At 45.7% G+C, this 26,173-nt stretch overlaps 1 protein-coding gene and 1 long non-coding RNA gene across 7 annotated transcripts in view; both read right to left on the bottom strand.

Annotated features, from left to right (window-relative positions):
- Window positions 1–984: 984 nt before the first annotated feature.
- LOC116986383 lies at window positions 985–4,061 on the bottom strand. Its single transcript, XR_004415464.1, has 2 exons — window positions 3,698–4,061; window positions 985–3,647 (listed from the first exon to the last, which is right to left on the bottom strand). It is a non-coding gene; the product is annotated as an uncharacterized LOC116986383 (long non-coding RNA).
- Window positions 4,062–7,729: 3,668 nt separating this feature from the next.
- The window catches only part of hsf1 (heat shock transcription factor 1), an 83,095-nt gene continuing 64,651 nt past the window's right edge, over window positions 7,730–26,173 (bottom strand). Inside the window, exons 10-14 of one of the 6 annotated variants that reach the window (XM_033041770.1) lie at window positions 20,490–20,573; window positions 17,010–17,115; window positions 13,858–13,941; window positions 9,547–9,613; window positions 7,730–8,637 (exon numbers count right to left, since the gene is read on the bottom strand). In XM_033041770.1, coding sequence (XP_032897661.1) covers window positions 8,438–8,637; window positions 9,547–9,613; window positions 13,858–13,941; window positions 17,010–17,115; window positions 20,490–20,573 — 541 coding nt within the window. In that variant the 3' untranslated portion in view covers window positions 7,730–8,437. Of the gene's footprint in view, window positions 8,638–9,546; window positions 9,614–13,857; window positions 13,942–17,009; window positions 17,122–20,489; window positions 20,574–26,173 lie in introns of all 6 variants that reach the window. The other 5 variants (XM_033041778.1, XM_033041788.1, XM_033041804.1 and 2 more) reach the window with 5 other exon arrangements.

Raw genomic sequence — 26,173 nt, 5'->3', positions numbered from 1 at the left:
ATGATAACACTAAACATTGCCAAGGCATGGAATCGTGGCCCAAAACCCAATCTTAAGTCACAGATAGCGAGAAACAGCCAGATCACCAGTGAGAGTGTGAATGCAAGTGAGAGAGAGGAGGGTGTGATTCTAATCATGATTGACATTGTTAAGCTTGATTGTAGCTTGTTAACCTCACCAGTGTTTGGATCTCTGGCCAGTTGAGCTGATAGTAAGGCTCGCATCATTTATTGGAATGCAATGCCTCAAGTGTTAGGTTATTGCTACTTCCTGCGCTTCTACCCATTTCTGTCTCTCACGCTTTGCTTCAATAAAACATGCTTCTGCAACCAAAACACTTACTTTGTTGGAAGTTTAATTTGTCCTAGTTCTGCCCTTATGGCTTTGCCTCACTTGTATTTAAGACTTTGGTTCAGTTCAGTTCTCCCAGCTGTGCCACTGTGCCAGCTAGAACCATTAAGCCTGGTAATGGACCTGCCAATTGATCTTCTCATCCAAATGGGAGAAGAGCTTCGAGGGCAACTGGTGACTTCTCCTTTGCATGGATTCCCTACACATTAGGAACTGGTACATTGAAGATAGGCACAAAATGCTGGAGTAACTCAACGGGACAGGCAGCATCTCTGGAGAGAAGGAATGGATGACGTTTCGGGTCAAGGGTTTGAAGAAGGGTCTCGACCCAAAAGGTCACCTATTCCTTCTCCCCAGTGATGCTGCCTGTCCCGCTGAGTTACTCCAGCTTTTTGTGTCTACCTGCAATTTAAACCAGCAACTGCAGTTCTTTCCTACAGGAACATGCTGTTCAAAAATATCACTAAACCAAGTGCCAAGAAGGTTAACTTCAAAACCTGGGATGGAAGATCAGAATGCAGAGGGTAACCTTCTGTGTCAGAGTATTCAAAATCAACAATCCTAAATTAAAAGAACAAAGGAATGTCAGGCAGTGTGTTATGATTTCCCCCCCCCCCCCGTTTATCGATAGTATATATATATAAAATCATCTTTATTATCACATAAAACAGTTGCACTTACAATTTATCTACATTTTCAAAGTCCCTTTACTCACTCAAGGGATTTGGATTTAAAGCATTTAAATACAATATCGAAGACTATTAACCTCTGATGCATATATCTTGCAACTGCCACGGAAACCAAAGCAAGAGTGCTATGTGGCGCTGTGTTAAAAGGTAGGATGGTGTGCATGGATGGTCTGTGTGGGATGTGTAGGAATGTGGTTGTCTGTGGGGTGTGGGTGTAACAGTGTGGCTAATTTTGGGAAATCACCAATGTAAGAACGTGTTTGCTCCACATATTAGATTTTAAGAGCCACAAATCAACAGGTCGCCAATGTGAGTTTTAGGTGTGCTGGAGGGAGGGCTTCGGGGAAGGGAGACCTCAGAGCCATACAGCATGGAAACAGGCTCCCTCAACCCACCTTATCCATGCCGACCAAGTGGCATCCTGGGGTAGTCTCATTTGCCTGCATTTGGCCCACAGCTCTCTGAATCCTTCCGATTCATACGCATACAGGTTGTAAAAGTGGAGCTGCGGCCAAGACAAGACCAGAGCAACCTTGGCTTTGCAGAGCGGCCAGACGGGATCGACGTATTCACGTGGCTGACTCCTCTCGCTGTTGTTTCTCAACTGTTCCTGTCGGTAGGGCAGAGGGGAAAGTCCAAACTCACTCCTCCACACACGAATCTACACCACTCTCGGGGATTTCATCGAACCATACATATTTATTTTAGGCCATAGAGGAATGAGAAGAAAATCAAAAATGAAAACATCATCACGTTTATGGCTCCAAAGAATGGAGAAGATATCTAGGTATTAACTAAGGGTTGCCATGAACACAGGTACGTGGCAATGAAGGAACACAAGAGCCATAATACTAGATGGTAGGGCATTGAAGGACCGTATGACCTACTTCAGCTTCTGCACATTGAACAAAACACAAAGTGCTGGAGGAATCCAGGGGGTCAGGCACCCTCTGTGGAAGGAACAGACAGGGACATTTCAGGTCAAGGCACTTCCTGCAACTCTGGAAGATTCCCGACCCAAAACGGTGCCTGTCCATTCCCTTCACAGATGCTACTTGACCCACTGAGTTCCTCCAGCACTTTGTGCATGGCTCAAGATATCAGTATCGTTGTGTCTGCACATTGAACCTTTGTTGAGTTACTTCTGAGATAAGGAGACCAACATTGTACACAGCCAAGGTCTCAGCGAATCCTGCCCAACCGTGGAGGACTCTCATAATCCAAGCCCCTCGCAGCCAAAGACCAGCGTGTAATCTGTCCTTCCCAGTCTGAAGAAGGATCTCAAGCCGAAACGTCAACCATTCCTTCTCTCCAGAGATGCTGCCTGTCCCGCGGAGTTGCTCCAGCTTTTTGTGCCGGTCTTTCCCAATGGTCTGCTGCAGTGACATACCAACCTTCTTCCATTTCATGCGAGTTAATATCAGACAGGGGACCGCCACCGGTCGTGGTAATGGAATCTGGTCATCAGCACCAACAATGGAACAACATTCAGAGGAAGTTTAAAACTGCAAGGCAGTAAGGCAGAGCTCAAGAGGGTGGCAACATGAGAATATCTTTAATCGCTGGACCATTACTAGTTCCTGGGAGTTGAGGTCTGACCAGACATGAATTCACATGCAGATTTAACGCAGCAGTTAATCCATTAGTCCTCTGCACTGGTGTTGTGAGCCAGGAGGAGGGTGGATTATTCCCTGGGAAGAGTAAATACAATGAGTGCCCAGTGGAGGGGGATGCACTACAATGAACAGCAGCAGCCAGTTACTAACACTTAATATGGAAGGCCCCAGTGCCAGCAGATTGCTCTGAACTGCAGGTGGCTTGCCCTCATCGTACTCCTCTTCTGGATAAGGGAATTCTGATTTTCCTGCAGTCCTTACCTCAAAGCTTCACAGGGATGTTTCCACTGGCCCCGTGAAAGCACAAGGATCACCGGTTGTGCCTGTCCTGCAACACGAAGAACTGGAATGCCTCCCCAGAGGGCAGGCCACAGAGAGGCAGAAATAACATCTCCTGGATCAGGAGTTACAAGAACATTTGCTTTCTTAGTTTGACCAAAGAGTCTGAACCCTGGAACAAATGTTTGAAAAACAAAGTGCTTATGTAAATGCACACTGTGCAATTTAAATTTCAGTTCATTAAATAGGTCTGGGATAAAAAGCTTGCCTCAGAAGTTATGACCACACATTTGGATACAATAAACCTCCCTTAAACTGTTCCTTCAAACACTTCTAGAACAAGGACCGCAGGCTAGATTACAAAGTGAAACTCTCTCTACACTGTTTTGTCAGCAAACACACTATCCTCCCCAGGGGCGGGTAGAGAATAGATTAGTTATGGTGCAAAGCTCCCTCTACACTGTCATGTCTGTAAACCTTTCCCCTCCCTTCTCATTGGGCAGGGGCAGAAAAAGATAGGCAGGGCAAAGCTTCCCTCCACACATGTTCTGTCACCCATTCCCAGAGTGGGGACAGGATAGTTTGTAGAGTTAACCTCCCTCTAATTTGCCCCAGCCACACACCTTCACAGCAGGGGCCGATTGAGTTAGACACTGGCCTAGATGTGACTTCAGACTCTGAAATAGCACAGCAAACACCTCGATTGTAACACCTGTGAGAAAATACAATTTTAAAACAACAGTAAGGTGCACTCAGATGCACAGCCATCTGTTCAGAACAGGTGCACTATGAGCCATCAGCCGAAGTGCATTCCCTCCCCTCATCTACAACTTTAAGGCCCAACACATCCTTGAAGACAAACGCTGGCAACACCTCTGGTGAATGATAACATGGCAGAAGTCATACCTTGTAATGAGCTGTCCTCTGCCTGCTTCATCTAGAGGCTGCCTTCCGTCTTGAGCTCAGAAGCGCAGATATCTACTGATGAGATTCAGCTCCATTTGCAATGCTCCTGATAATGAGGCATTCTATGCCGCAAACTAGATAACATTGAGAAAAACGCCCCCAGCAAACACCAGGCAATGATTAACTCCACCAAGAGAGCATAAGCCCCTTATCTTGACATTGCCATCGGGGAGACCAAGCGTAGGTTGGGCGATCGTTTCGCCGAACACCTCCGCTCAGTCCGCAATAACCTACCTGAACTCCCGGTGGTTCAGCACTTCAACTCCCCCTCCCATTCCCAATCCGACCTCTCTGTCCTGGGTCTCCTCCATTGCCAGAGTGAGCAACAGCGGAAATTGGAGGAACAGCACCTCATATTCCGTCTGGGGACCCTGCGTCCGTATGGCATTAACATTGAATTCTCCCAATTTTGCTAGCCCTTGCTGTCTCCTCCCCTTCCTTAACCCTCTAGCTGTCTCCTCCCATCCGCCTGCCCTCGGGCTCCTCCTCCTCCTCCCCTTTTCCTTCTTTCTCCCCCCCCCCACACCCTATCAGTCTGAAGAAGGGTTTCGGCCCGAAACGTCGCCTATTTCCTTCGCTCCATAGATGCTGCTGCACCCGCTGAGTTTCCCCAGCAATTTTGTGTACCTTTGACATTACCATTGTTGAGTTACCACCATAAGCAACTGGGAAACACCTTCACCCACGAAGTGGACCAGCCACATATGCACTGAAGCCAAACAAACACGAAAGTGACTGGATATACTCAGAGTGACTTAGCTCCACCTTGCCAATGTGTTATTACCTACAAGGGACAAATTAGGATTGGGGTGGAATTCTTTCCATGTCTGGATGAGTGCAGCTCCAACAAGCCCCAGGAAGATCAACACATCTATAAAGTTGTACCCACCTGATTGGCACTCCTCTACCAATTCAAACATTGTCTACCAAACATTCAACTCACCATCTTCTAGATGAACTGTGACAATTTCTAAAGGTTCTTTGACAACAAGTCCCAACTAACCAGAATGTCGTCAGCAGCAGATGCAGAAACACCGCCTTCCAAGATCTGCTATAAATCAGAAGTCTAGTTTTGGCAAATACATTACGATTCCTTCACTGTCATGGATTAAAATCCTGTAGTTTACCACATTATAGATGTAATAGCTGTACAATGAGGCTGCTCTTTAATTAGGGACTAACATTACATTCTGACATGTTTAAGAAGGAACTGCAGATGCTGGAAAATCAAAGGTAGACAAAAATGCTGGAGAAACTCAGCGGGTGAGGCAGCATCTATGGAGCGAAGGAAACAGGCGACGTTTCAGGTCGAGACCCTTCTTCAGACTGGCTCTGTGGCAGGCAGGTATCCATAACCTCTTTGCACTCTTACCCCACACACACCACAAAGTCGCTCAAATATTTCATTTGCCCTTCTTGTTGGCATCCCTCACCCACCCAAGACTTTATAACAACCTGTTGTGACAAATTTGGGGCTCCAATTTCAAGCTGCTTTTGCCCTCATCCCCCTCAAACTCCTGCCCCCTCCCCAATACCGGTTCTCTTTTGGACAGTTTCACATATTTTAGATTTCATTCATTAGTAGGTTAGAGATTTTACTCTGGGTCTATGACCTCATGTTAAATACGGTGACAATCTGGGAAATAGCACAAAGTTGTGAAAAGCTGAATTCCAGCCTAAGATGAAACAAAATGATCACACATGCTACCAGGCTGTCATGACAGCCCAAGTAGGCTCACCATTGCGCCTTCCAGACTGAGATCCTTGTCTGAGGTGCAAGCTTAGGACAACAAATGGACCATCCTTTACGCATTTAGAAGTCAGGAAAAGCATCAAGTGGAGGAAAGAGAGTACAAAAAAGACATCAATACAGCTTTGGCATTCTACGTGTGCTATCAGGACACTTTTGACTATGTGAACAGCATTTACAACATGAGCTCTTTCAAAGGAGCACTTCAATTCTTTGCTACACCGCGCATGATTTCATGTTGTTAGGACCAAAGGGCGATAACAGGTTTGAGGAAGGGCACAAACCCTCAGCATCCAACGCCTTTCTTGACTGATCCCTTGTCTACTGAACTGTGTAGTTAAACCTGTAAATGGGACTGACATATGATGAAAGAATGGATCGACTAGGCTTATTTAAAAGGATGAGCGGGGATCTTATAGAAACATATAAAATTCTTAAGGGATAGGACAGGCTAGATGCAGGAAAAATGTTCCCCATGTTATCGGTCTTTTTTATGGCTCATACGATGAAAGAATGGATCGACTGGGCTAATATTCACTGGAATTTAGGATAAGAGGGGATCTCATAGGAACATATTAAATTCTTAATGGATTGGATGCAGGAAAAATGTTCCCGATATTGGGGGAGTCCAGAACCAGGGGTCACAGTTTAAAAATAAGGGGGTAGGCCATTTAGGACTGAGATGAGGAAAAACTTTTTCACCCAGAGTTGTGAATCTGTGGAATTCTCTGCCTCAGAAGGCAGTGGAGGCCAAGTCACTGGATATTTTCATGAGAGAGTTAAATATGGCTCTTAGGGTTAACAGAATCAAGGGATATGGGGAGAAAGCAGGAACAGGGTACAGATTTTGGATGATAAGCCATGACCATATCGAAGGGCCAAATGGCCTACTCCTGCACCTATTTTCTGTGTTTCTATGTATGCACTTCAAACAACAATGGATGCTCAGTGCAGTAGCAAGGGACAGATCACTCTTGTATATAGCCTTTCACATTGCCCCAAATGTGATGGCAGCCTATAGACAAGTTGGCTAGTGTAGCTGATGCTCGGCAGACAAATGTATTGGTAGAGCAAGCTAACCAACAGCAGAATCTTCTTTCAGGCCAACATCACCAGCATAAAGGCTCTACTTAAGCTGAGCCAGCTACAATGGGAGCACCACATCTGACACCAAACTCTCAAAACAGGCACTCTAATGAGCGCTCTCATACAAAAGATTTGCAAGACAGGAAACACTTCAAGGATTGTTTTCCAAACTTTCTTACGAAAAGAAAATGTAGCGTGGTCAGCGATTTATTCTTGGCCTGGGACTGAACAAAGGAGCAACTGGAAGGCACTGAATACTTCGAGTATCTTCAATGGAGGTCAAGCAAAAAAACAGAGGAAGTGCAAAACCTCCCTTCCAACCCACCCACCCTGTCAAGCTTCTTCTGGCCCACTGTGGCAAAGTCTGGAGTAGAAGCAGGTCACCCTCAATCTCCAGAGAATGGCTTACTTGGCGGCCAGTTGCTCAACGCTAGCTCCTACAAACCCGATCAATCATCTGTTGTAATGATAGCTAGGGGCGGGTGAAATTTCAGCCAGGACATTTTTACAAGAAATGTTCTTTGTAAAATGCCTTTTATGCTCCTCTGCACCTACCTAAGCAGGGCCAGCAGCTTATCTGAAAGACTACACTCCCTCCCAACTCTGGGGGGGGATGGGGATGGTGGGTATCAGGTGAGAGCGTGCTTGCTAATTGTAAGCACCAAGATCTAATAAAACGCATTTAAAATACGGGTGGACATACCCCTTCACCCCCTTGAACTAACCTAGTGCTGGAAAGAACATCAAGTTGAGTTCGGTAGGCTGAGTTGTCTCCACTGTGGTGGAGTTTGCGCATGTGTTTGAGAGGGAGAAATGGAGATGAAATGTGCATGGGTTAACAAGTCGTCATTACAGACTCCAACACCCTCCCCCATTCCAATTTCTGATTCTTCACAAAACCCTTTTACAAGCTTCCAAAATATAATGTAAAAAAAAATAAACCACTTCTCTACCACAGCATCACAGGCTTCAGTACAAGCTGGAATATTAACTTGGCTTTTTAAAAAACGTTTTTTTAATATATGAATCAAAAAATACATCTTCAGTAATCAGCAACTGGATTAATGTGTAAATATACAAAAAAAAACAAGGACCATGGAGGGAAGGTGGAGGAAGGGGTTGGGGAGGGTGGGGGTGTCAAGTCAAGTCAAGTCAAGAGAGTTTATTGTCATGTGTCCCACATAGGACAATGAAATTCTTGCTTGGAGAGGAGGGGCAGCACAGAAGTAAATTAAACAAGATATCAAGAATTATTCTCTCCCCCCACCCAGGATGAAAATCAGGGCGCTTTCGTCATTTCCTCAGACTTTATCCGGAGCGAGATCTAACTGCTCTCCGTCTCCCAAGGGGAGGAGGGGTGGTGCATGGGGCGGGCTGGCGGGTGGGAGGCGCTAAGAAACAAGACTATAGCATTGCAGGCTGCAATCAATCATCTTGTCCGTCTCGCAAGTAACAGGAGGAGGAACCCTACGATACTCTTCTCCGTTACAGTACCTGGGGCTGTTCTTGCCATGAGAATGTCAGGTTAGTAACACAAACTGTTCATCAAAATTAAATATTGAAAGGTACAGTTTCACTCTTTTGTACTGCATCCTTTCCTGCAGCAGAAAGCTGTGACCCGAATGAATATTCCACCACCTGGCATGTTTGGGGAGGTGGAGGGGGAGGGGGAGGGGGAGGGGAGAGGGTTGCTCCTACAGTTAGGAGATGCAAGGATCCTTTGTGTGTGTCAGGTTGGTGCTTGATATGAGGGAGAGTGGGTCGTCGTCCGTGAGGCTCTCATCCGGCGAGAAGAACGGAGAATCTCCGGCGTCGAATAAGACGGGGAGGTCTCCTGCGTCGTTGGAGTTGGAGTCGAGCAGCAGCAGAGGGGGCGCGCTGTACTGGACAACCTGTTTGCCTGGACATAGAGGGGCACAAAACACAAGTTACTACACAGCACACAGACAGAAGTGGTCAACAGACAAAGAGGGATGGGGAAGATTGGGATGAATGGCTTCTGAAAACAATCACTGCAAACAACTACGAATAGTGACGTTCTCAGGCACTCCATGGCAAAAAGAGAACCAAGGCAGCCTCCTCTGATAAAAATGACGCAAAGTGCTGGAACAACACAGCTGATCAGGCAGCATCTGTTGTTCTCCAGAGATGCTGCCTGACCCGCTGAGTTTCTCCAGCATTTTGTGTTTAAAAAAAAATAAACCAGCTTCTACAGTTCCTTATTTCTAGCCTTCTCAGATGTTCATCTCTGGAGAAGAGAAGGGGGGGAGGGAGGAGGAGGGTGGATGCTAGGCACTTATGATGAAGGCAATGTGGCGGTGGGATGGAATTTCTGCACCAGGAGGTTTCAAAAGGTTTGGAATGCACTACCCCGGAGAATAGGGATTGGACGGACATGTGTGGGAGGGATAGTGGATAGTGCATTAGAGTTGACTTGATGTGCTTTATGGACTGCTCCTGATGTCTATCCTGAGATAACTATTTCCATCCTCTTCTGTTATAAAGTACAAGCAGAGCATATAAAGAGCCCGAGTGGTACATGAGAGGGCCTAAGCGCTGACCGCCGGCACCCTGGGGAATTTCCGGGACCGCTGGGCACCGCGGGAGTGGAATGCATCCTTAATAAGGATTGTGAAACGGTTATTGAAGCATATTAGATTTACTTGTACTATGGTGGTGGGTTTTGTTTTGAATTATTTAGTATTATAAATACTTGAATAAATATATTTTTGGTTAAAAAAAAAAAGAATAGGAAGTTATACTTTCGGCTGACAAAATGCGTTATAAGGTTTATCAGACTTTACATTACCTGTATCTGCCGTGTTTGACTGTGTCTCTAAACACTTCTGTTCCTGTGAGCCCAAAAGATCCTGCATCTGTCAAGGAAATTAGTAAAATAAAAGAAATGTGGGAAACATGGACTAAATGATTTTGTCAAATCCGTAGATACCTCTCCTTATTGTCCGTGTTCAAGGTAGTTTAAAAGTTCATGAACACAGACAATAGCAACAAGGCCAGGGTAGGTCTACTCTCTTCGATGTGAAGTTACACTGAAGGTAGCAATCCCCAACAAGTCGCTGTGTTTATAGTGACTCCTTGGTGCTGCATTATGTGCTGTCGATTGGTCACTTTTTGCTCTCATTGTCTTGGGCCGTTGAGTGCAATCCAGAAACATGTCTTTGAAGCACCAATGTCCAGGCGCGAGATGAAAACAGTTTGCACAGTGCTTGGATGGTGGGGAGTACATTGATTATGTTGCATGGAAACAGGCAGATGCCCCATCTAAGCTCATCCCATTTGCCCGTGCCTGGTCCATTACAAATTGCTGGTACTGCACAAATTATTGGACCTGCAGGCTGTCAAGACCCTGGATCTTATGGACCTTAGAGTTACAGACAGGGTGTTACAGTTTGGGGATAAAAGCCCGATGTCTGCAGAGTCGACACTGACTAAGCACCAGTTTTATGTTAATTTTACACAAATCCAATCATATTTTATTATCATACATAGAACAGCACAGAAATGGCCCACAATGACTGTGCCAAATTAATCCAATCTATCCACATCCCTCTAATCCCTGCCTGTCCATCTGCCTGTCTAAATGCCTCTTAAACATCATTATGGTACCTTCTTTCATCAACTCCCCACCGTCACCCATCATCCTGTGTAAAATTAATTTGCTCTGCACAAAGGAGTTCACATCTTCTCTCTCTGCCTTAAAAGTTAATCCCTCTTTCCGTTCATATTTCCATCCTGGGAAAATGGTTCAGACTGCCGGCCCTATCCATGTTTCACGTAATTTTATTAGATCTTCCCCCAGCTTCTCCCAAACTACCCCAAATTCAACCGCTCACCATTCACTAGAAGTAATATATTGGGAAACGCAGGAGGGTTGAAAAACATCCTACTCTGACGGCACTTGAGGATTGAACCCAGGACCATGGAGGTCCATTAAGGCAGCAGCTCATCTGGGACTCCTCAGTAATCAAAGCGGTCATCTCTGTGTGGAGCCACAGGAGATGGGCAAGGTCCTCAATGAGTATTTCTCCTCTGTATTTACCGAGGAGAAAGGCAGGAGGACGGAGGAACTTGGGGCAGTCAATGGAAGTGTCATGAGAGCAGTCAGTGTTATGGTCGAAGAGGTGCTGAAGGTCCCTTCATGTAGGAAGGTAGACAAATCTCAAGGGTCTGATCAGATATATCAGAGATCATTGTAGGAAACCAGAGAGGAAATTGCGGAAGCCCTAGTTGAAATTTACGAGCCGCCTTTAAATACAGGAGAGGTGCCGGAAGACTGGAGGGTGGCAAATGTTGTGCCTCTATTCAGGAAGGGCTGCATGGAAAATGCTGGGAACTATAGGCCAGTGAGTTTAACATCTGTAGTTGGAAAGTTACTAGAGAGTATTCTGAGGGATAGGATATACAGGCATTTAGACAGACAAGGAGTGATTATGGATAGTTAGCGTGGTTTTGTACATGGGAGTTCGTGCCTTACAAATCTGATTTGGGTTTTTTGAAGATGTGACCAAAAGGGTCGATGAGAGCAGGGTTGTAGATGTTGTATACATGGAGTTCAGCAAAACATTCGACAAGGTTCTGCGTGGGAGGCAGCTCTGGAGGGTTAGATCGCATGGGATCCAAGGATCCCATGCTCAATGGATAGAAAATTGGCTTTGTAGGAGGAAGCAGAGGGTGATGGTGGAAGGTTGCTTCTCGGACTGGAGGCCTGTGACAAGTGGTGTGCCTCATGGTTCAATGCTGGGCCCATTACTGTTTGTCATTTATGTTGATGACTTGGATGAGAACATATACAGCAATATTAACAAGTTTGCAGATGATACAATAAAGGGTGGTTTTGCAGATAGTGAAGATGGTTGTGAAAAATTGCAGAGTTTCTTGCCCAGAGTAGGTGAATTGAGGACCAGAGGACCTAAGGTGTAGGGGAAACGGTTTAATAGGATTCTGAGGGGTAACTTTTTCAGACAAAGGGTGGTGGGTGCATGGAACAAGCTGCCAGAGGAGGTAGTTGAGGCAGGGACTATCCCACCATTTAAGAAACAGTTAGACAGGTACATGGATAGGACAGGTTTGGAGGGAATTGGATCAAACATGGGCAGGTGGGACTAGTGTAGCTGAGACTGGCCGGTGTGGGCAAGTTGGGCCAGCCAAAGGGTTTGTTTCCACACTGTATCATTCTATGATTCTATCTGGCTGAGCCACCTTTAAACCTAATCTTAGGATTTTGCTGGTTGTCATGTGTTTGCTTTAGTTTTCCAAAATTTCTTAGATTCAGGGAAGGTTCCATTATGTTGGAAAATAGCTAATTTTCTCAATTATTCAAAATAGCAAGCAGTTAGCTTTACATCTTGTCACAGGGAAGATATTACAAATTATCATTACAGATGTTAGAGCAGGCCACTTTAAGGATTTCATCTTAATCAACATGGTTTGTTGAGTAACTTGGGAAATTAGGTTTGAAGAAATCTAATTTGCTGTGAATAATGAGAAAACTGTGGATGTACTAAGATTTCCAGAATACATCAAATGCTATTGCAAAAAAATAAAAGCTCATGAACGGAGTGGAGAGTAGACAGCTAACAGAAATTAAATAAATGCAAAACCTGGAGGAACTCAGTCAGTCGAGCAGCATCTATGGTGGCAAAAGTATGGTTGGCATTTCAGTTTGAGACCCTGCGTTAATTCCTCCAGCTCCAGACCCCAGCATCTACAGTCTCTCGTGTCTCTCAGGCAATAAACATTAACAGATCTCTTTCTGGATGGCAAGATGTAACGCAGTGTGTGCCTAGCGATGGGTGTGCGGGGCCTCACCTTTTTACAATTTATACAAGTGATTTGGGCGGAGACACTGAAAACACGGCTGCTAAAGTTGCTGATGGGTGAGGAAATATTCTGCAAAGGATAGGATAGGTTAAGTGAGTAGGAAAAGATCTGGCAAGTGGGTCATAAAATGGGAAAATAAGAAACTGTCTTTTTGGCCAATGAAAATAACAACAAGTTTCTAATTGTTGAGAGATTGTCGAACTCTGAGATGCACAGGGATCTGGATGTCCCAGACTATTATTTGCAAAAGACCAGTATGTTGGTATAACATGTATTTGGGGAAAGCTATGGAAGAATGATTGTTTATTGCTGGGGGATGGGAACTCAAAGATAGGGAGTTAATGTTTCAGTTGTATGGGGGCATTCCTGAGACCACAGCTGGAGTACTGGCCTCCAGTTCAGAGTAGGTTTACTGGACCACTGCAGTTGAACATGTATGTGGTGGTGAGGCCTGTGTCGGCTGGGGTTTGGAAGAGCGCGAGGAGCCTAACTGAAGTACGCAAGATCCTGTGGCATCTGGGGCTGGATGTGGAAAGGACGTGTCCTCTTGTTGGAGAATCAAGAACTACAATCGCAAAAATATGGTAGGAAACTTCTCTCTCGAGGGCTTGTGAGACTCTGGAACACTGTTTAAGGCAAAAATGGACAGTTTCTTGGTAAGCAAGGGTTGAATATATACTGAGGGTAGATGGAATTGAGGTTATGTCAGATTTTATTTCAAGAGTGGAGCAAACCTGAGATATTGAGTAGCCCACTCTTGTTCTTAAGTAGTATTTTCATGTCCTGCTTCCTTGCTTAACTTAAACTGACAGTGGAACCCACATTCATTCAATGTAAATAATTAAACAGACAAGCACACACAGAGGCAAACATTAAAAGCCCTGTCCCACGGTACGAGTTCATTCCAAGAGCTCTCCCGAGTTTGCCCTGATTCGAACTCGGAGATTTACGGTAATGGCCACTCGTCGGTACTCGGGGCTCTCGTGGACATTTTTCAACATGTTGAAAAATCTTCACGAGTCTTCCCGTGCTTAATTGCCGTTAGCGAGTCTTCCCGAGTACCTGCCGTTCCCGTTACGAGCCGGTAAGAGACGTCCCCGAGCTCCGACGTACCCACTACGTTCATTCTCCCTGCTTACCACGAGTTTGGTTTTTTTTTTAAACTGAGGGCAACACTTGGTTCTAATGAAGGTTGGAACCCGCCTGCCCACACTACAGTGCAGCCTACTCTCCCGCTTTATTTCAACACAAAGCTTGAACCAAACTGCTGGTTACTTACTGCAGCAAGGTTACCTTCCACATCTGGCAAATTCAGATCGACAGCAGACAGTGACGGGCTGAACAGCTGCAGACAGGAGGAGACCAATAGATAAGGGTTTTATATAGTGCTATCGTCAATCAAAACTAACGACTTAATTCCTAATTTGACTTGCTTTTAAAAAAAAAGGCATAGAATGTGATTGCCAGCATTAGCAGCATTTTTTTGTCCATCACTAAACACACTCATGAAGGATGAACGACTTCAGTCCTTCTTGTGGGAGGACTGGTGACGGTGCTTGTGGGGTAGGGACAGCTGTGGTTCATTAACCACAGAATGCAGTGGCCTTGAGTCGTAAGCTTGCAATTGACACAATATTTATTGGAATAGTTGAGATTCTGTAGTTAATGAACGAGAAAATATACCTTTATAATCAGTGGTCCAAATAGCAACAATGAGAGAAATCATTAATATATTAACTATGTAATGAGTTACAGTGCCACCTTCAGTCTAACATTTGTTAAAGAATCAGTTTGTTAAGCTAAATAATCAACAGGGGATCAGATCAGTGAAATTCTGTTTATCTTTGAGTTGCATTTGAACGTTGACTTCGCCTTGCGACATGGAACTGTGCAAACTATCATGAAGAGCAAAACAAGGATTCCCAAGGTTCTGATCATCTTGCATCCTGAACTGAGAACTGTGACATATTGAAAATATTCTTATCATTGGATATTAGGTGGTTAAAAGCACAGTTAAGTAGAAGCACGAGAATACTACTGTTGCCCCCTTGTTCAAGAAGTCCAGTAGGGACATGCCCGGACACTATAGGCTGGTGAGACTTACATCAGTAGTAGGTAAGGAAGGTACTGAGGGACAGGATTCATGCCTATTTGGAGGAAGAGTAGAGACTGATTAGGAGGAGTCGCCGTGGTTTTGTGTAGGGTGATGAGGTCTCACAAATCTGACTACATTTTTCAAGGATGTAACCAAGGAGATTGATGAAGACAAGGGGATAGATGTTGTCAATAAGGCCTTTAGTCAGGCTTGTAACTAGGTCCTGCACAGTAGACTGGCTCAGAAGGTGACAGCACAAGGCATTTGAAGCAGAAGGTTTTGTCTACCTTCGATTTTCAGTAAGCTTGCAATTGACATAAAAATTATTGGATGAGGCAGCATCTATGGAGCGAAGGAAATAGGCAACGTTTCAGGTCGAGATCACATAGATGCTGCCTCACCCGCTGAGTTTCTCCAGCACTTTTGTCCACTTTCGATTTTCCAGCATCTGCAGTTCCTTCTTAAACATAAATGATTGGAATCGTAGAGAGAAAAGAAGATTGTCTAAGGATACAGCGGGACATAGATCAGCTGGAAAGCTTGGTGGAGTAGTGGCAGATGGCATTTAATCGTAAGGTGATGCACTTTGGGCAGTCAATGTCTGGGAGGATATTTAGTGTCAATGGCAAGAATCTTGGGGGCACGATGTACAGAAAAACATTTGGCTGCAAGTTCATAGTTTCCTGAAAGCTCCAACACAGATGGATGGGGTAGTGAAGAAGGCATTGGCATGCTTGCCTTCACAGTTTGAGGCAATGAGTACAAGAGTTAGGATATCATGTTGCAGTTGTACAAAACGTTAGTTAGACTGCATTTTGAGTAATATATATATTTCTCGACACCAGATTACAGGAAAGTTGTGGTACCAATGGTGAGAGTGCAGAAGAAATTAATGGGATGGTGCCTGTAGGTGTAAAAAGAGATTGGAGGTTATATTTATTCTCACTGGAACATAAGAGGCTGAAGATATTTTTATTCTATACCATGTACTCGGGCATCACTCTCCTTGCCTTGAGAGGAATAAGAACTTGGAATTATTGAATTAGGAGGGGGAGATATAGGAAGGTGGAGTCTTTTCCCCCAGGGCAGGAAACAGTCAGATATGAAGTGCTGAAGCAACATTAAAAATGGACGTCCCTCTTTAGGTTAAGGTGAGAGTGGAGAAATTTAAAAGAGATCTGAGGGGTTTGTTTTTCACACGGAGAGTGTTGAATATCAGGAACGTGCTGCCAGAGGCAGACACAGTTACAATGTTTAAAAAGTACTTGGATAGTGAAGTCTATGTGCTGTACGCATCAATCCCACTATAATACTGCATTTTAATAGATGCCTGAAAGTTTGTCACTTGTTTCAAACACTTGATTTTGTGAAATGGATGGTCGAAGCCACTGTAACAGAGGTAAACGGATGGGGTTGGAGAACAACAGATTCAGTAAAACCTCATTAAAAAAACCTCGGGGAGAGCAGCTAGTCAATGGAAGCAGTCTGGCTGCATTACAGGAAGTGGTTTGAATTATGGACTCCATATTGCTGCAGCTAAACAGTTTACTGAGCCATGCTACCCAGAATAGGAAGACTTGGCAATCATTGGGGATATTATACGGTCTTAGGATGCTGCTAAAGCATTTCACAAAAGGTGCATGTATCCTGTAGAAAAGCTGGCACCAATTTCTGCCTGCATCGATCTGGATTGTGGGCTGTTGTCTCTGGATTGACAACTTATGCCCCTGTCCCACTTAGGAAACCTGAACGGAAACCTCTGGAGACTTTGCACCCCACCCAAGGTTTCCGTGCGGTTCCCGGAGGTTTTTGTCAGTCTCCATAATGGTCGAAAGTGGTTGCAGGTAGTGGAAGGTAAGACCTTCAACCTCCGGCAACCACCATCAACTAGCATCGCAACCGGCTTCGACTAAAAAATGACCGATTTTTAAAACGGCAACCTATTTTTAGTCGCGGCCGATTTTGAATTTTTTGAAATAATCGCTGGAACATAGAAGAAGCGGAAACCACTTTCGACCATTAGGGGGGCTGACAAAAACCTCTGGGAACCGCACGGAAACCTTGGGTGGGGCGCAAAGTCTCCAGAGGTTTCCGTTCAGGTTTCCTAAGTGGGACAGGGGCATTAGTGTGGCAACTGAGTCCCAGCTGGAGATGGAGGTGGTGGTGCTGGATGGCAGTGGTTTGTGGAAGGAAATGCTTCCAGCGGTGGTCTATGTAAGGGGCCCAGTCAGGGAATGCTACCCTATCCCCTCCATCTCCCCATCCCCCCCATCCGCTCCGCCCCCCCCCCCCCCGCAAAGCTCTACCTGGAGACCACAAAAACAAAACAAACTTACATCTAAAAGTGTGCTGGATTCCATGCTGAAAGATTGCCCCGACAGCAGGTTCTGTAGGTTATCCAGGCTGGAATCAATTCGATCCAAGTGATTGTAGAGATCATTTCTACACATGTAAAGAAATAAACACAACTCTTTCATTTAAAAGTCAACAATTTTAATCTTCACTATGTTTATTGCATCACTCTCCTCAGAAGGATTCCAAGAAGCAAAAAATAAAACAAGATGTGGGTTGAAATATAAAGCAGCAGCCCCATCCACCTAATTACACCATTGTGCAGCGGGCCAATGGCTCTGGGATCGGTAATGGCCACACTGAAACTATCCCAGGCTCCAAATATCCTTCCACCCTCGGACTCTTCCTTCCTTATCCAGGCAGAAGTCTGTTTCACTTTGGACAATGAACCACCTTTGGCAGAGCAACTCTTGGCAGCAGACAACTCCACATTCTGAAGAAGGGTCCCCACCCAAAACATCACTTATCCATGTTCTCCACAGATGCTGCCTGACCCGTTGAGTTACTCCAGCACTTTGTTTCCTTTTACATTCGAAGATTTGGGGGTCGTAGCTTCAAGATAAAAGACACCAGGGAGCCATGAGCAAATGTGGATGGGAGACACAACCAGCCAGTCTCAGTGAATGGCAGAGCAGACTTGGTGCATTGCACGGCTTACTCTTGCCCCTGTGATTTCTGCTGAGCCTGCTTCTCGTGGAGCAGGGCTGTACAGCACCAAAAGAGTTAAACCAAAGCAAATTTTGTACATAAATGCTACCTGAACACATTTTATAATTTTCGAGACAGCATCCTGCTGAAAGTTTTAATTCTCTTGAAATTCATCCTTCTACACTAAAAGAGACTATAATGCTCCTGCCTTTGTGAAGGGAGATTTGCAGGTGTATGTCTCGTGATCAAGTAACAACAATATCACAGAAAAATACACAAAGGGCTGAAGTAACAGTGCTTGGTCGGGCAGCATCTCTGGAAAACATGGATCGTTGACACCAAGGATTCTGGCTGGGACCCATCTTCAGACTGAAGAAGATTCTGAAGAAGGGACCCGATCCAAAACGTCACCTATCCATGTTCTCCATTGATGCTGCCTGACCCGCTGAGTTACTCCAGCACTTTGTGCCTTTTATTGTAAACTGGCATCTGCAGTTCCTTGTATCAACAAATCATAGAATGCTTGTTGTTAAATACAAGAGTCCACGTCAAATACGAAGGAATCCATGCGCTGGTAACGTGGGACTGTTTCTGCCTAAAGGGCCTGTCCCACTGCGGCAACCTCATTTGCGAGTGTAGAGGAGTTTGCTTTCAACTCAAATGGTCAACACGTGGTCCTAGGAGGTCACTGGAACTCTCCTTCATGCTCGAGGGAAGTTCCCACATACTCGCGGCCTCAGTTTGGTCGAGGAAAAATTGGTCGGCATGGTTCTTTTGAACTCGTAGTGCAGTGGAGTGGGGTCGCTATGTAGTTATAGGCAGTCGAGGGTAGCCGTAGGTAATCTCCTTTGCTGTCCGGGCATTTTAATTGGCTCATTGGAGATTTCAGAACCAAGGAAAACCAACCGGTAGGTAAAATGCCCGCTAAACTTTATTATAAGTTGTCCGGCTTCTTAAAAGTGTCTCCACTCCTTCTCCCCCCCTCCGCGCTCTCTAAAAGACCTACCGTACACTGCGGCAGCCGTCTTTTACCTAACTGTTGATCGCGGGTGTGAATTTCAGACAGCGCTCCCCCGCTTACCCTGGTTCCCACCTTTGCAGTGTGTGTGTGTGTGCGCGCGTGTGTGTGTTTTTTGATGGTCGATCCAGCTCGCGGTTTCATCGCTGACGGTCGATCCAGCTCGGGGTTTTTCAGGCGAGTGCCCTCGAGCTTGAAGGTCGAAGACAGTCGCTGAAAAGACGCGTTAGTGGTACAGGCCCTTAAATGTCACTGAAGTCACCGGACACTTTGGCACCAACAAGTCATAAATAGTTTCCCTTCTCAGCTCAGTGTTTGGAGCTGGCCCATGTCATTGCCAGCATTTAAACTGAAATCACCATCTATCTCAGGACCACCACTGGGAAAAGAATGCTCACAAACAGACACAGAGCAGCACACACACACACACGCACACACACGCACATACGCACTCACTCAGGCAGAACAGAAAGAAATGCGTGCATAGCAGGCAGCAAACAGAAACACATGCTCATTAAAAAAAAGGTTTAGGTCATGTGTTAGTGAGGTAGAAAGCTGTGCAGTTAATAGAGAACAGTGGAGACGGAGGATCTTGGCTTCGATGCCCTTCCTTTGCCGAGTTACTGCCACCTCAAGTTAGGCATTGACGGAGACTGAGAGAGATAGAATCACTGAGCTGTACAACACATAAACAGGTACTTCGGCCCACTTTGTCCATGCTGACCTTATTGGGCTAGTCCCGTTTGCCTGCATTTGGCCCAATCCCCATAAACCATTCCTATTGATATACCTGCCCAAATGTCTTTCAAAAGTCGTAATGGTATCCGCTTCTATAGCTTCTTTTGGCAGCTCATTCCAGATACGGACTACCTGTGAGTGAGCAAGTTGCCTGAGATCCTTCGTAAATCCCTCCCCTTTCACTTGAAGCCTCTGCCCTAGTTTTAGAATCCTCTACACTGGGACAAAGATTGTGAGCCTTCGCCTTATCAATGCCCCTTATTAAGGCCAAACCTCAGAGGAAGCAAATATAATTTCTCAGCTACAGGTGAGGGCTGAATTGCACCCATTTCACTTCATTCAAGTAATGAAAAATAAACTTGCAGTGAATAGTAACAAAGCACTTTATATGGGGGGGGAGGGGGAAGGTTGGTCAGGGTCTACGTCACCCCTGGAAACAGTCAAAGGAAGGAAGTGCTGAACTAACATTAAAAACGGATGTCACCCTGGACATCGTACGGAATCGTCTGTGCAGGAGTGTAAAGCTCACCAAACCTAAAGCAAGAGCAACCATGACAGAAAATATTCCTAGTCACACTAGAGTGCACAACACGAGGAGAGTGATCAGAACGTATTAAGCACACGCAACTAATACAAGATATTGTAAACTAGCAAAACATCAAAGAAAATCCACAACACAGGAAATCTGCTTTTTTTCTCTTGATAATACATCACCGTGTCTATTAGAAGTTGCAGAATATTTTGTATCACCTTCAAAGGAATCACTGAAGCCTAATTGTAGATTTGCGGAATTTCTAAAAGTCTATTGATACTCAGTGGTATGATTCAAATTTATTGCCATGGGAATGAAGCACTGGTGGAACGTTGGCACAATGTATTGATGGAGTTTAGTGGCTTTAGTGTTGTTTCTCTTGTCAGCCCTGCCAGCAAAAAGCTCAAATAGATGCAGTGAACACATTGTCGCCCTTCCTTTCCAGTACCCATTGCCTCCAAGCCAGAGATTTTCTACTGAGACACGTTGTGCTTATCTGTGAGACAGCAGGATAATAGAAATGCTAACCCTATCAGTGCTCTGGGATGAGTAGAGGAAGAAAGACTGGAGATAACACAATTGACTTCTGGCATCTGCTGGGCTTGAATCAAACTGAAAGATAGAAACACAAGATCATGCTAGGCACTATACTACAGAAGTAACAGCCACCATTTCCCAAATCACATCAACATCCTCCACACCATGTTCAAACATAATATTTCACAGCAAAGTACAACAGGTGTGAGGTGAGTATACAGTATATATTATTGTTAGAGTGAGTGTGTCTGCAGCTTGAAGAAGGGTCCCGTCTCAAAATGCCCTTTGTCCATTCCCTCCCAATGGATAGGAAAGGTTTAGAGGGATATGGGCCAAACCCGGGTAAATGGGACTAATTTAGATGGGGCATCTTAGTCAGCATGGAGTTTAAGAAGGAACTGCAGATGCTGGAAAATCGAAGGTACACAAAAATGCTGGAGAAACTCAGCGGGTGCAGCAGCATCTATGGAGCGAAGGAAATAGGCAACGTTTCGGGCCAAAACCCTTCTTCAGACCTTCTTCTAAAGAAGGGTTTCGGCCCGAAACGTTGCCTATTTCCTTCGCTCCATAGATGCTGCTGCACCCGCGGAGTTTCTCCAGCATTTTTGTGTACCTTAGTCAGAATGGACATGGACAGGTTGGGCCAAAGGGCCTGTTTTTGTGCTGTATGACTTTAGGACTTCTCAAAGGCTGCCTAACTCGTGAGTTTGTCCACCACTTTGTGTTTTGCTCAAGATTGCTGCATCTGCAGTTTCTTGTGTCTCCATGAGTTTGTGCTTTTTTTTTTTAACCACAGTCTACCGAGGTGCATACCTCTGGACCTTGAAGCCCATTTAAAAAAAAAACTAATTGCCACGATGTAAACATCACCAGAAAGTCCGCCTTTAACACCATCCTTGGTTGCTTTTTAAGTTGATAAGAAACCTTCCTGATTTGTTGCAGTCTTGAAAATACTGCAAGACCACAGCAGGGCGCTTAGACCTCAGGAGCAGAAGATTCAACATTTAGCAGTCACTCATTTGTACTAAATGGGTCTGAGCAATTAAAAGAGGTACCAACTTTCAGGACAATAGATAATGATTGCCAATATTAATCAGTGAATGAGTACAGGTGGGCTCTGAAGAGGAAAACACTGGATTGGAATGGAGCACTTGGGCTAAATGGTCTGATTGACTGCGGGAAGCTTTTGATGCTGGAGGCCAAGTAGAGGTTTTAAAACCGTGATTTATGTTGGATATTGAAATCTGACAATGTGGGTAAATGGAGCTATGTTCCGAGTTGGCAGATCTGGTGTGAGGGACTGAATGGCCCACTTTTGTTCTTTGATCCCATTTCTCTGCCTCTTCTTGTCATGGCCAAGATTGGAAATAACGGTCTTGAACCATTATACACAAAGAATAAAGAGCACAACCACAATATCTGTAGAAAAATCTGTTTGTGTAATCCACTATTCAATGGGATGAACATTGAAATTCCCTATTTCAGGTAAGCTGCACTCCCCGTGCACTTCAGATTCCACCTCCCCTCCCCACTGCCACCCAGTTTCACACACGACAGCCTTCCTTTGATTGTGATACGAATTCCATTGAGCTTAATATTACGAGGGTTCCTAAATGTCCTGTACCGTTGCCTTTGGAATTCAGCATTTGAGTCTGTTTGGATTTTGTATGGATCTCACATTGAGTCTCTGAGCAGTGGAGTGCCACCTGATGGTACTATCAACAATATCTTTCACTATTTGGCTGGATGGGTTTGGAGGGAGGGGGCTGATCCTGATTCAAGATTCAAGTGTACATTTATTGTCACATGCACCAACTGGTACAGTGAAATTTGGGTTACCATACGAATAAAAAAAACACAACACACGATAGAATTTAACATAAACATCCCCACACAGCGGAATCAACGTTTCCCACTGTGAGGGAAGGCACCAAAGTTCAGTCATCTTCCTCTTTGTTCACCTGTGGACGGGGCCTCCCGAACCCTCTGCAGTCGCCGCTACGGGAGGTCCGATGTTCAGGCCCTCTCGCCGGGATGATGGAACTCCGACGTCGGAACGGAGAACACTCTCAGAGGCTTGGACTTCCGAATCGGCCACTTCTTACTGGAGACCGCGGCTCCCGAAGTCCACAGGCCGAGTTGGGCGGAGATTCACGCTGACGGCCCTCGGCAAAGGGATCCTCGACTCCGCGATGTTGAAGTCAGCGCCGCCCGTGGCTGGGAGCTCCACATACCACAGCTCCACGATGTTGAAGCAGCAGGCCCAACACTCCAGGACTTCAAAAGGCGATCCCAGGTAAGGCATCGCCCCGCTCCGCGATGAATCCAGTGCTGCGCCGCTGCTGAAGCTCTGGTCCGGTCTCCGGCAGGAAAGCCCGCACCAATCCAGGTGGTAGGCCCCGAGGCAGGGGGCGAGGACGCGACTTGGAGAATAGTCACAGCCTCGCCAGGAAGTGACTGGGAAACGGTTTCCCCCCTTACCCTGCCCACCTCCGCCACATAAAAATACTAAAGAAACCACCAAACCATACTTTTTCAACAGCCAATTTTTTTTTTTAAAAGATGGGAAAAACAGACAAACTGTAGGCAGAGGCTGCCATCATGCAGCGCCCTTAGTGGTTTCATCCTGGATTTTCAGAGGGCAGGATGCAACAGGCCAACTTTCCATGTTGGTGGGTACATGCAAGTACTGCAGCTGTTCTAGATAGCTTGGCTGGAGTCATGACATGTTCTGCAGCACCAGTCTACAGTATCACAGCCAAGTTGTTTACTTTCAGTATTTTAGTTTAGAGATACAGCATAGAAACAGGTTGTTTAGCCCACCGAGCCCGGGCCGACCAGTGATCACCCCGTACACTAGCACTACTCTACACACTAGGGACAATTCCCAATTTTACCACAGCCAATTAACCTACAAACCCGCACGTCTTTGGACGCGGGATGAAACCGGCGCACCAGGAGAAAACGCACGCAGTCACAGGGAGCACCCATAGTCAGTATTGAACCCGGGTCTCCGGCACTATGCGGCAGTAACTCTACCGCTGCACCACTCTATTATTGCCACGTCCGTTCCCTCTACTACTGAATTGGTGACTTCTGTAATGGTGGAGACCTGAGCAGACAGCAGAGATGGGTCGAGTATGTACATCTGGTTTCAGTCTTACCTCTTATGTTCACATTCTAGGGTTTGTTACCTACATAGAAAATTACAGGACAGGAACAGGCACTTTGGCTCACCAGGTCTGTGCCGACCGATTATGCCAATTTAAATTGCACACCTGCCTGCAAGATCATGGCCCGTGTATCCTCCTGTTCTTTGACTGTTCATTTGTCTGTCTAAATGCCATTTTAAATGTATTGTATCTGCTTCCACCACTTCTACTGGCAGCCTATTCCAAGTACCAACACTCTCTGGGGAAAAGATTTGCTCCACACATCTCTTTTAAACTTCCCCCCCTCATCTTAAAGTCGCTGTTGGCGGGAAAGTCCGTGAGAAAGAAGGTGAGTGACAGGGAAAGAGTTTAAAAAGAGCGCCACGACCCGGTCCTAGTCAGCAGCGGAGCGGCAGATGAAGGAGGGCGGGGATTGGCTGAGGAATTTAATTCGCAAATTGGTAAAATGGCGAATTAGGCAATTAATCAGCCAATATAAGCAAGGTTTGCTCTAGGGGAGTGGCCTGCCTTGTCGAGGGAAGTGCCTTGGGAGTAAAGTGCGAGTCTTTGGCGAGGAGGCCACACTTGGTCGAAAATTGTGATTTTTGTCCACTGAAGAAATGGCAGGCATGTTGTTGCAGTGCGTTTGCTGCAGGATGTGTGAAGTCAGGGATACGGCTGGAGCTTCTGGAGACTACACCTGCAGAAATTGTGTCCAGGTGCAGCTCCTGAATGAACGTATTGGGGAACTGGAGAAGCAGCTGGATGACCTCAGGGCCATCTGGGAAAACGAGTTTCCTGGACAGGACCTACAGTGAGGTTGTCACGCCAAGGATACAGGAAGAGCGAAGGTGGGTGACTGGGAGAAAGGGGAGTAACCGTGGAGTGCAGGAGACTCCAGTGGCTGTGCCAAATGAAAACAAGTACACCCTTTTGGGAGCTGTCGGGGCAGATGACACTTTCAGTCCAATCCTAGCGATGAGACTCGAGTGGCGAGACAGACGTCGGGCACAGCTATAGGGGTGGGTGACTCCATTGTCCAAGGTTCTGTGGCGGCAGGCGACTCGAGGATGGTCTGTTGCCTCCCTGGTGCCAGGGTTCAAGATGTCACAAACTGACTTCAGAACATCCTCGAGAGAGAAGGTGAACAGCCGGCAGTAGTTGTGCACGTGGGCACAACACGACGTTGGGAAGAAGAGGAAGGAGGTTCTGCAACGCGAGTTTGGAGAGTTAGGAAGAAGACTGAAATGCAGGACTTCTAGGGTGGTTATCTCTGGATTGCTTCCAGTACCTCGTGCTAGTGAGGACAGGAATAGGGAGATAGGGGATCTGAATGTGTGGCTGGGGGGCTGGTGCTGGGAGCCTGGATTTAGATTTATAGACCACTGGGATCTCTTCTGGGGTCGGGGTGACCTGTACAAAAGCGATGGGTTACACCTTAACTGGAGGGGGACCAACGTTCTGGCAGGCAGATTTGCTAGTGCTACACGTGTGGGTTTAAACTAAATAGTGGGGGGGAGTGGTTGACAAATTGGAGTATAAAGATGGAGTGAAAGGGGAAGTAAGTACAGGAAAAGTTACAAAAGACTCTCGAATTAATAGGAAGGAAAGTTCGAGAAGGGATAAGAGAGTAAGGTCAGGGCCAATTGTGAGCGGTGTGAGGGGGGAGGCGAATGCCAAAGTTAAAGTGTTGTATATGAATGAGCGAAGTATAAGAAATAAAGTGGATGAGCTTGAGGCTCAGCTAGAAATTAGCAATTATGATGTTGTGGGAATTAGAGACACGGCTGCAAGAGGGCCAGGGATGGGAACTGAATATTCAGGGGTATACGTCTTATCAAAAAGACAGACAGGTGGGCTGAGGGGGTGGGGTAGCTGTTGGTGAGGAATGAAAGGGAGTTTGTGGAGTGCCTCTGTGATGGATTCTTAGAGCAGCTTGTACTGGAGCCTGCCAGGGAGAATGCAATTCTGGATTTAGTGTTGTATAATGAACCTGATTTGATAAGGGAACATGAGGTAAATGAGCCATTTAGGAGGTAGTGACATTAATATAAGTTTTAATCTACAATTTGAGAGGGAGAAGAGAAAATCGGAGGTGGCAGTATTATAATTGAACAAAGGGGACAATGGAGCCATGAGGGAGGAACTGGCCAAAGTTGACTGGAAAAATACCCAAGCAGGGATGACAGTGGAACAACAATGGCAGGTATTTCTGGGAATAATTCGGAAGGTGCAGGATCAGTTCATTCCAAAGAGGAAGAAAGATTCCAAGGGGAGTAAGGGGCGACCGTGGCTGACAAGGGAAGTCAAGGACAGTATAAAAATTAAAGAGAAGTAGTACAACATAGCAAAGATGAGCAGGAAGCAAGAGGATTGGGTAACTTTTAAAGAGCAACAGAAGATAACTAAAAAGGCAATACGGGGAGAAAAGATGAGGTACATTCTTTAGGTATGTGAAGAGGAAAAAAATATGTTAGGACCAAAGTTGGACCCTTGAAGACTGAAACAGGTGAATTTATTATG

The sequence above is a fragment of the Amblyraja radiata genome, chromosome 2 (assembly GCF_010909765.2).
Source record: "Amblyraja radiata isolate CabotCenter1 chromosome 2, sAmbRad1.1.pri, whole genome shotgun sequence".
NCBI classification, from domain to species: domain Eukaryota; kingdom Metazoa; phylum Chordata; class Chondrichthyes; order Rajiformes; family Rajidae; genus Amblyraja; species Amblyraja radiata.
The sequence above is the reverse complement of the archived record's forward strand: the minus strand, read 5'-3'. Positions and strand labels throughout refer to the sequence as shown.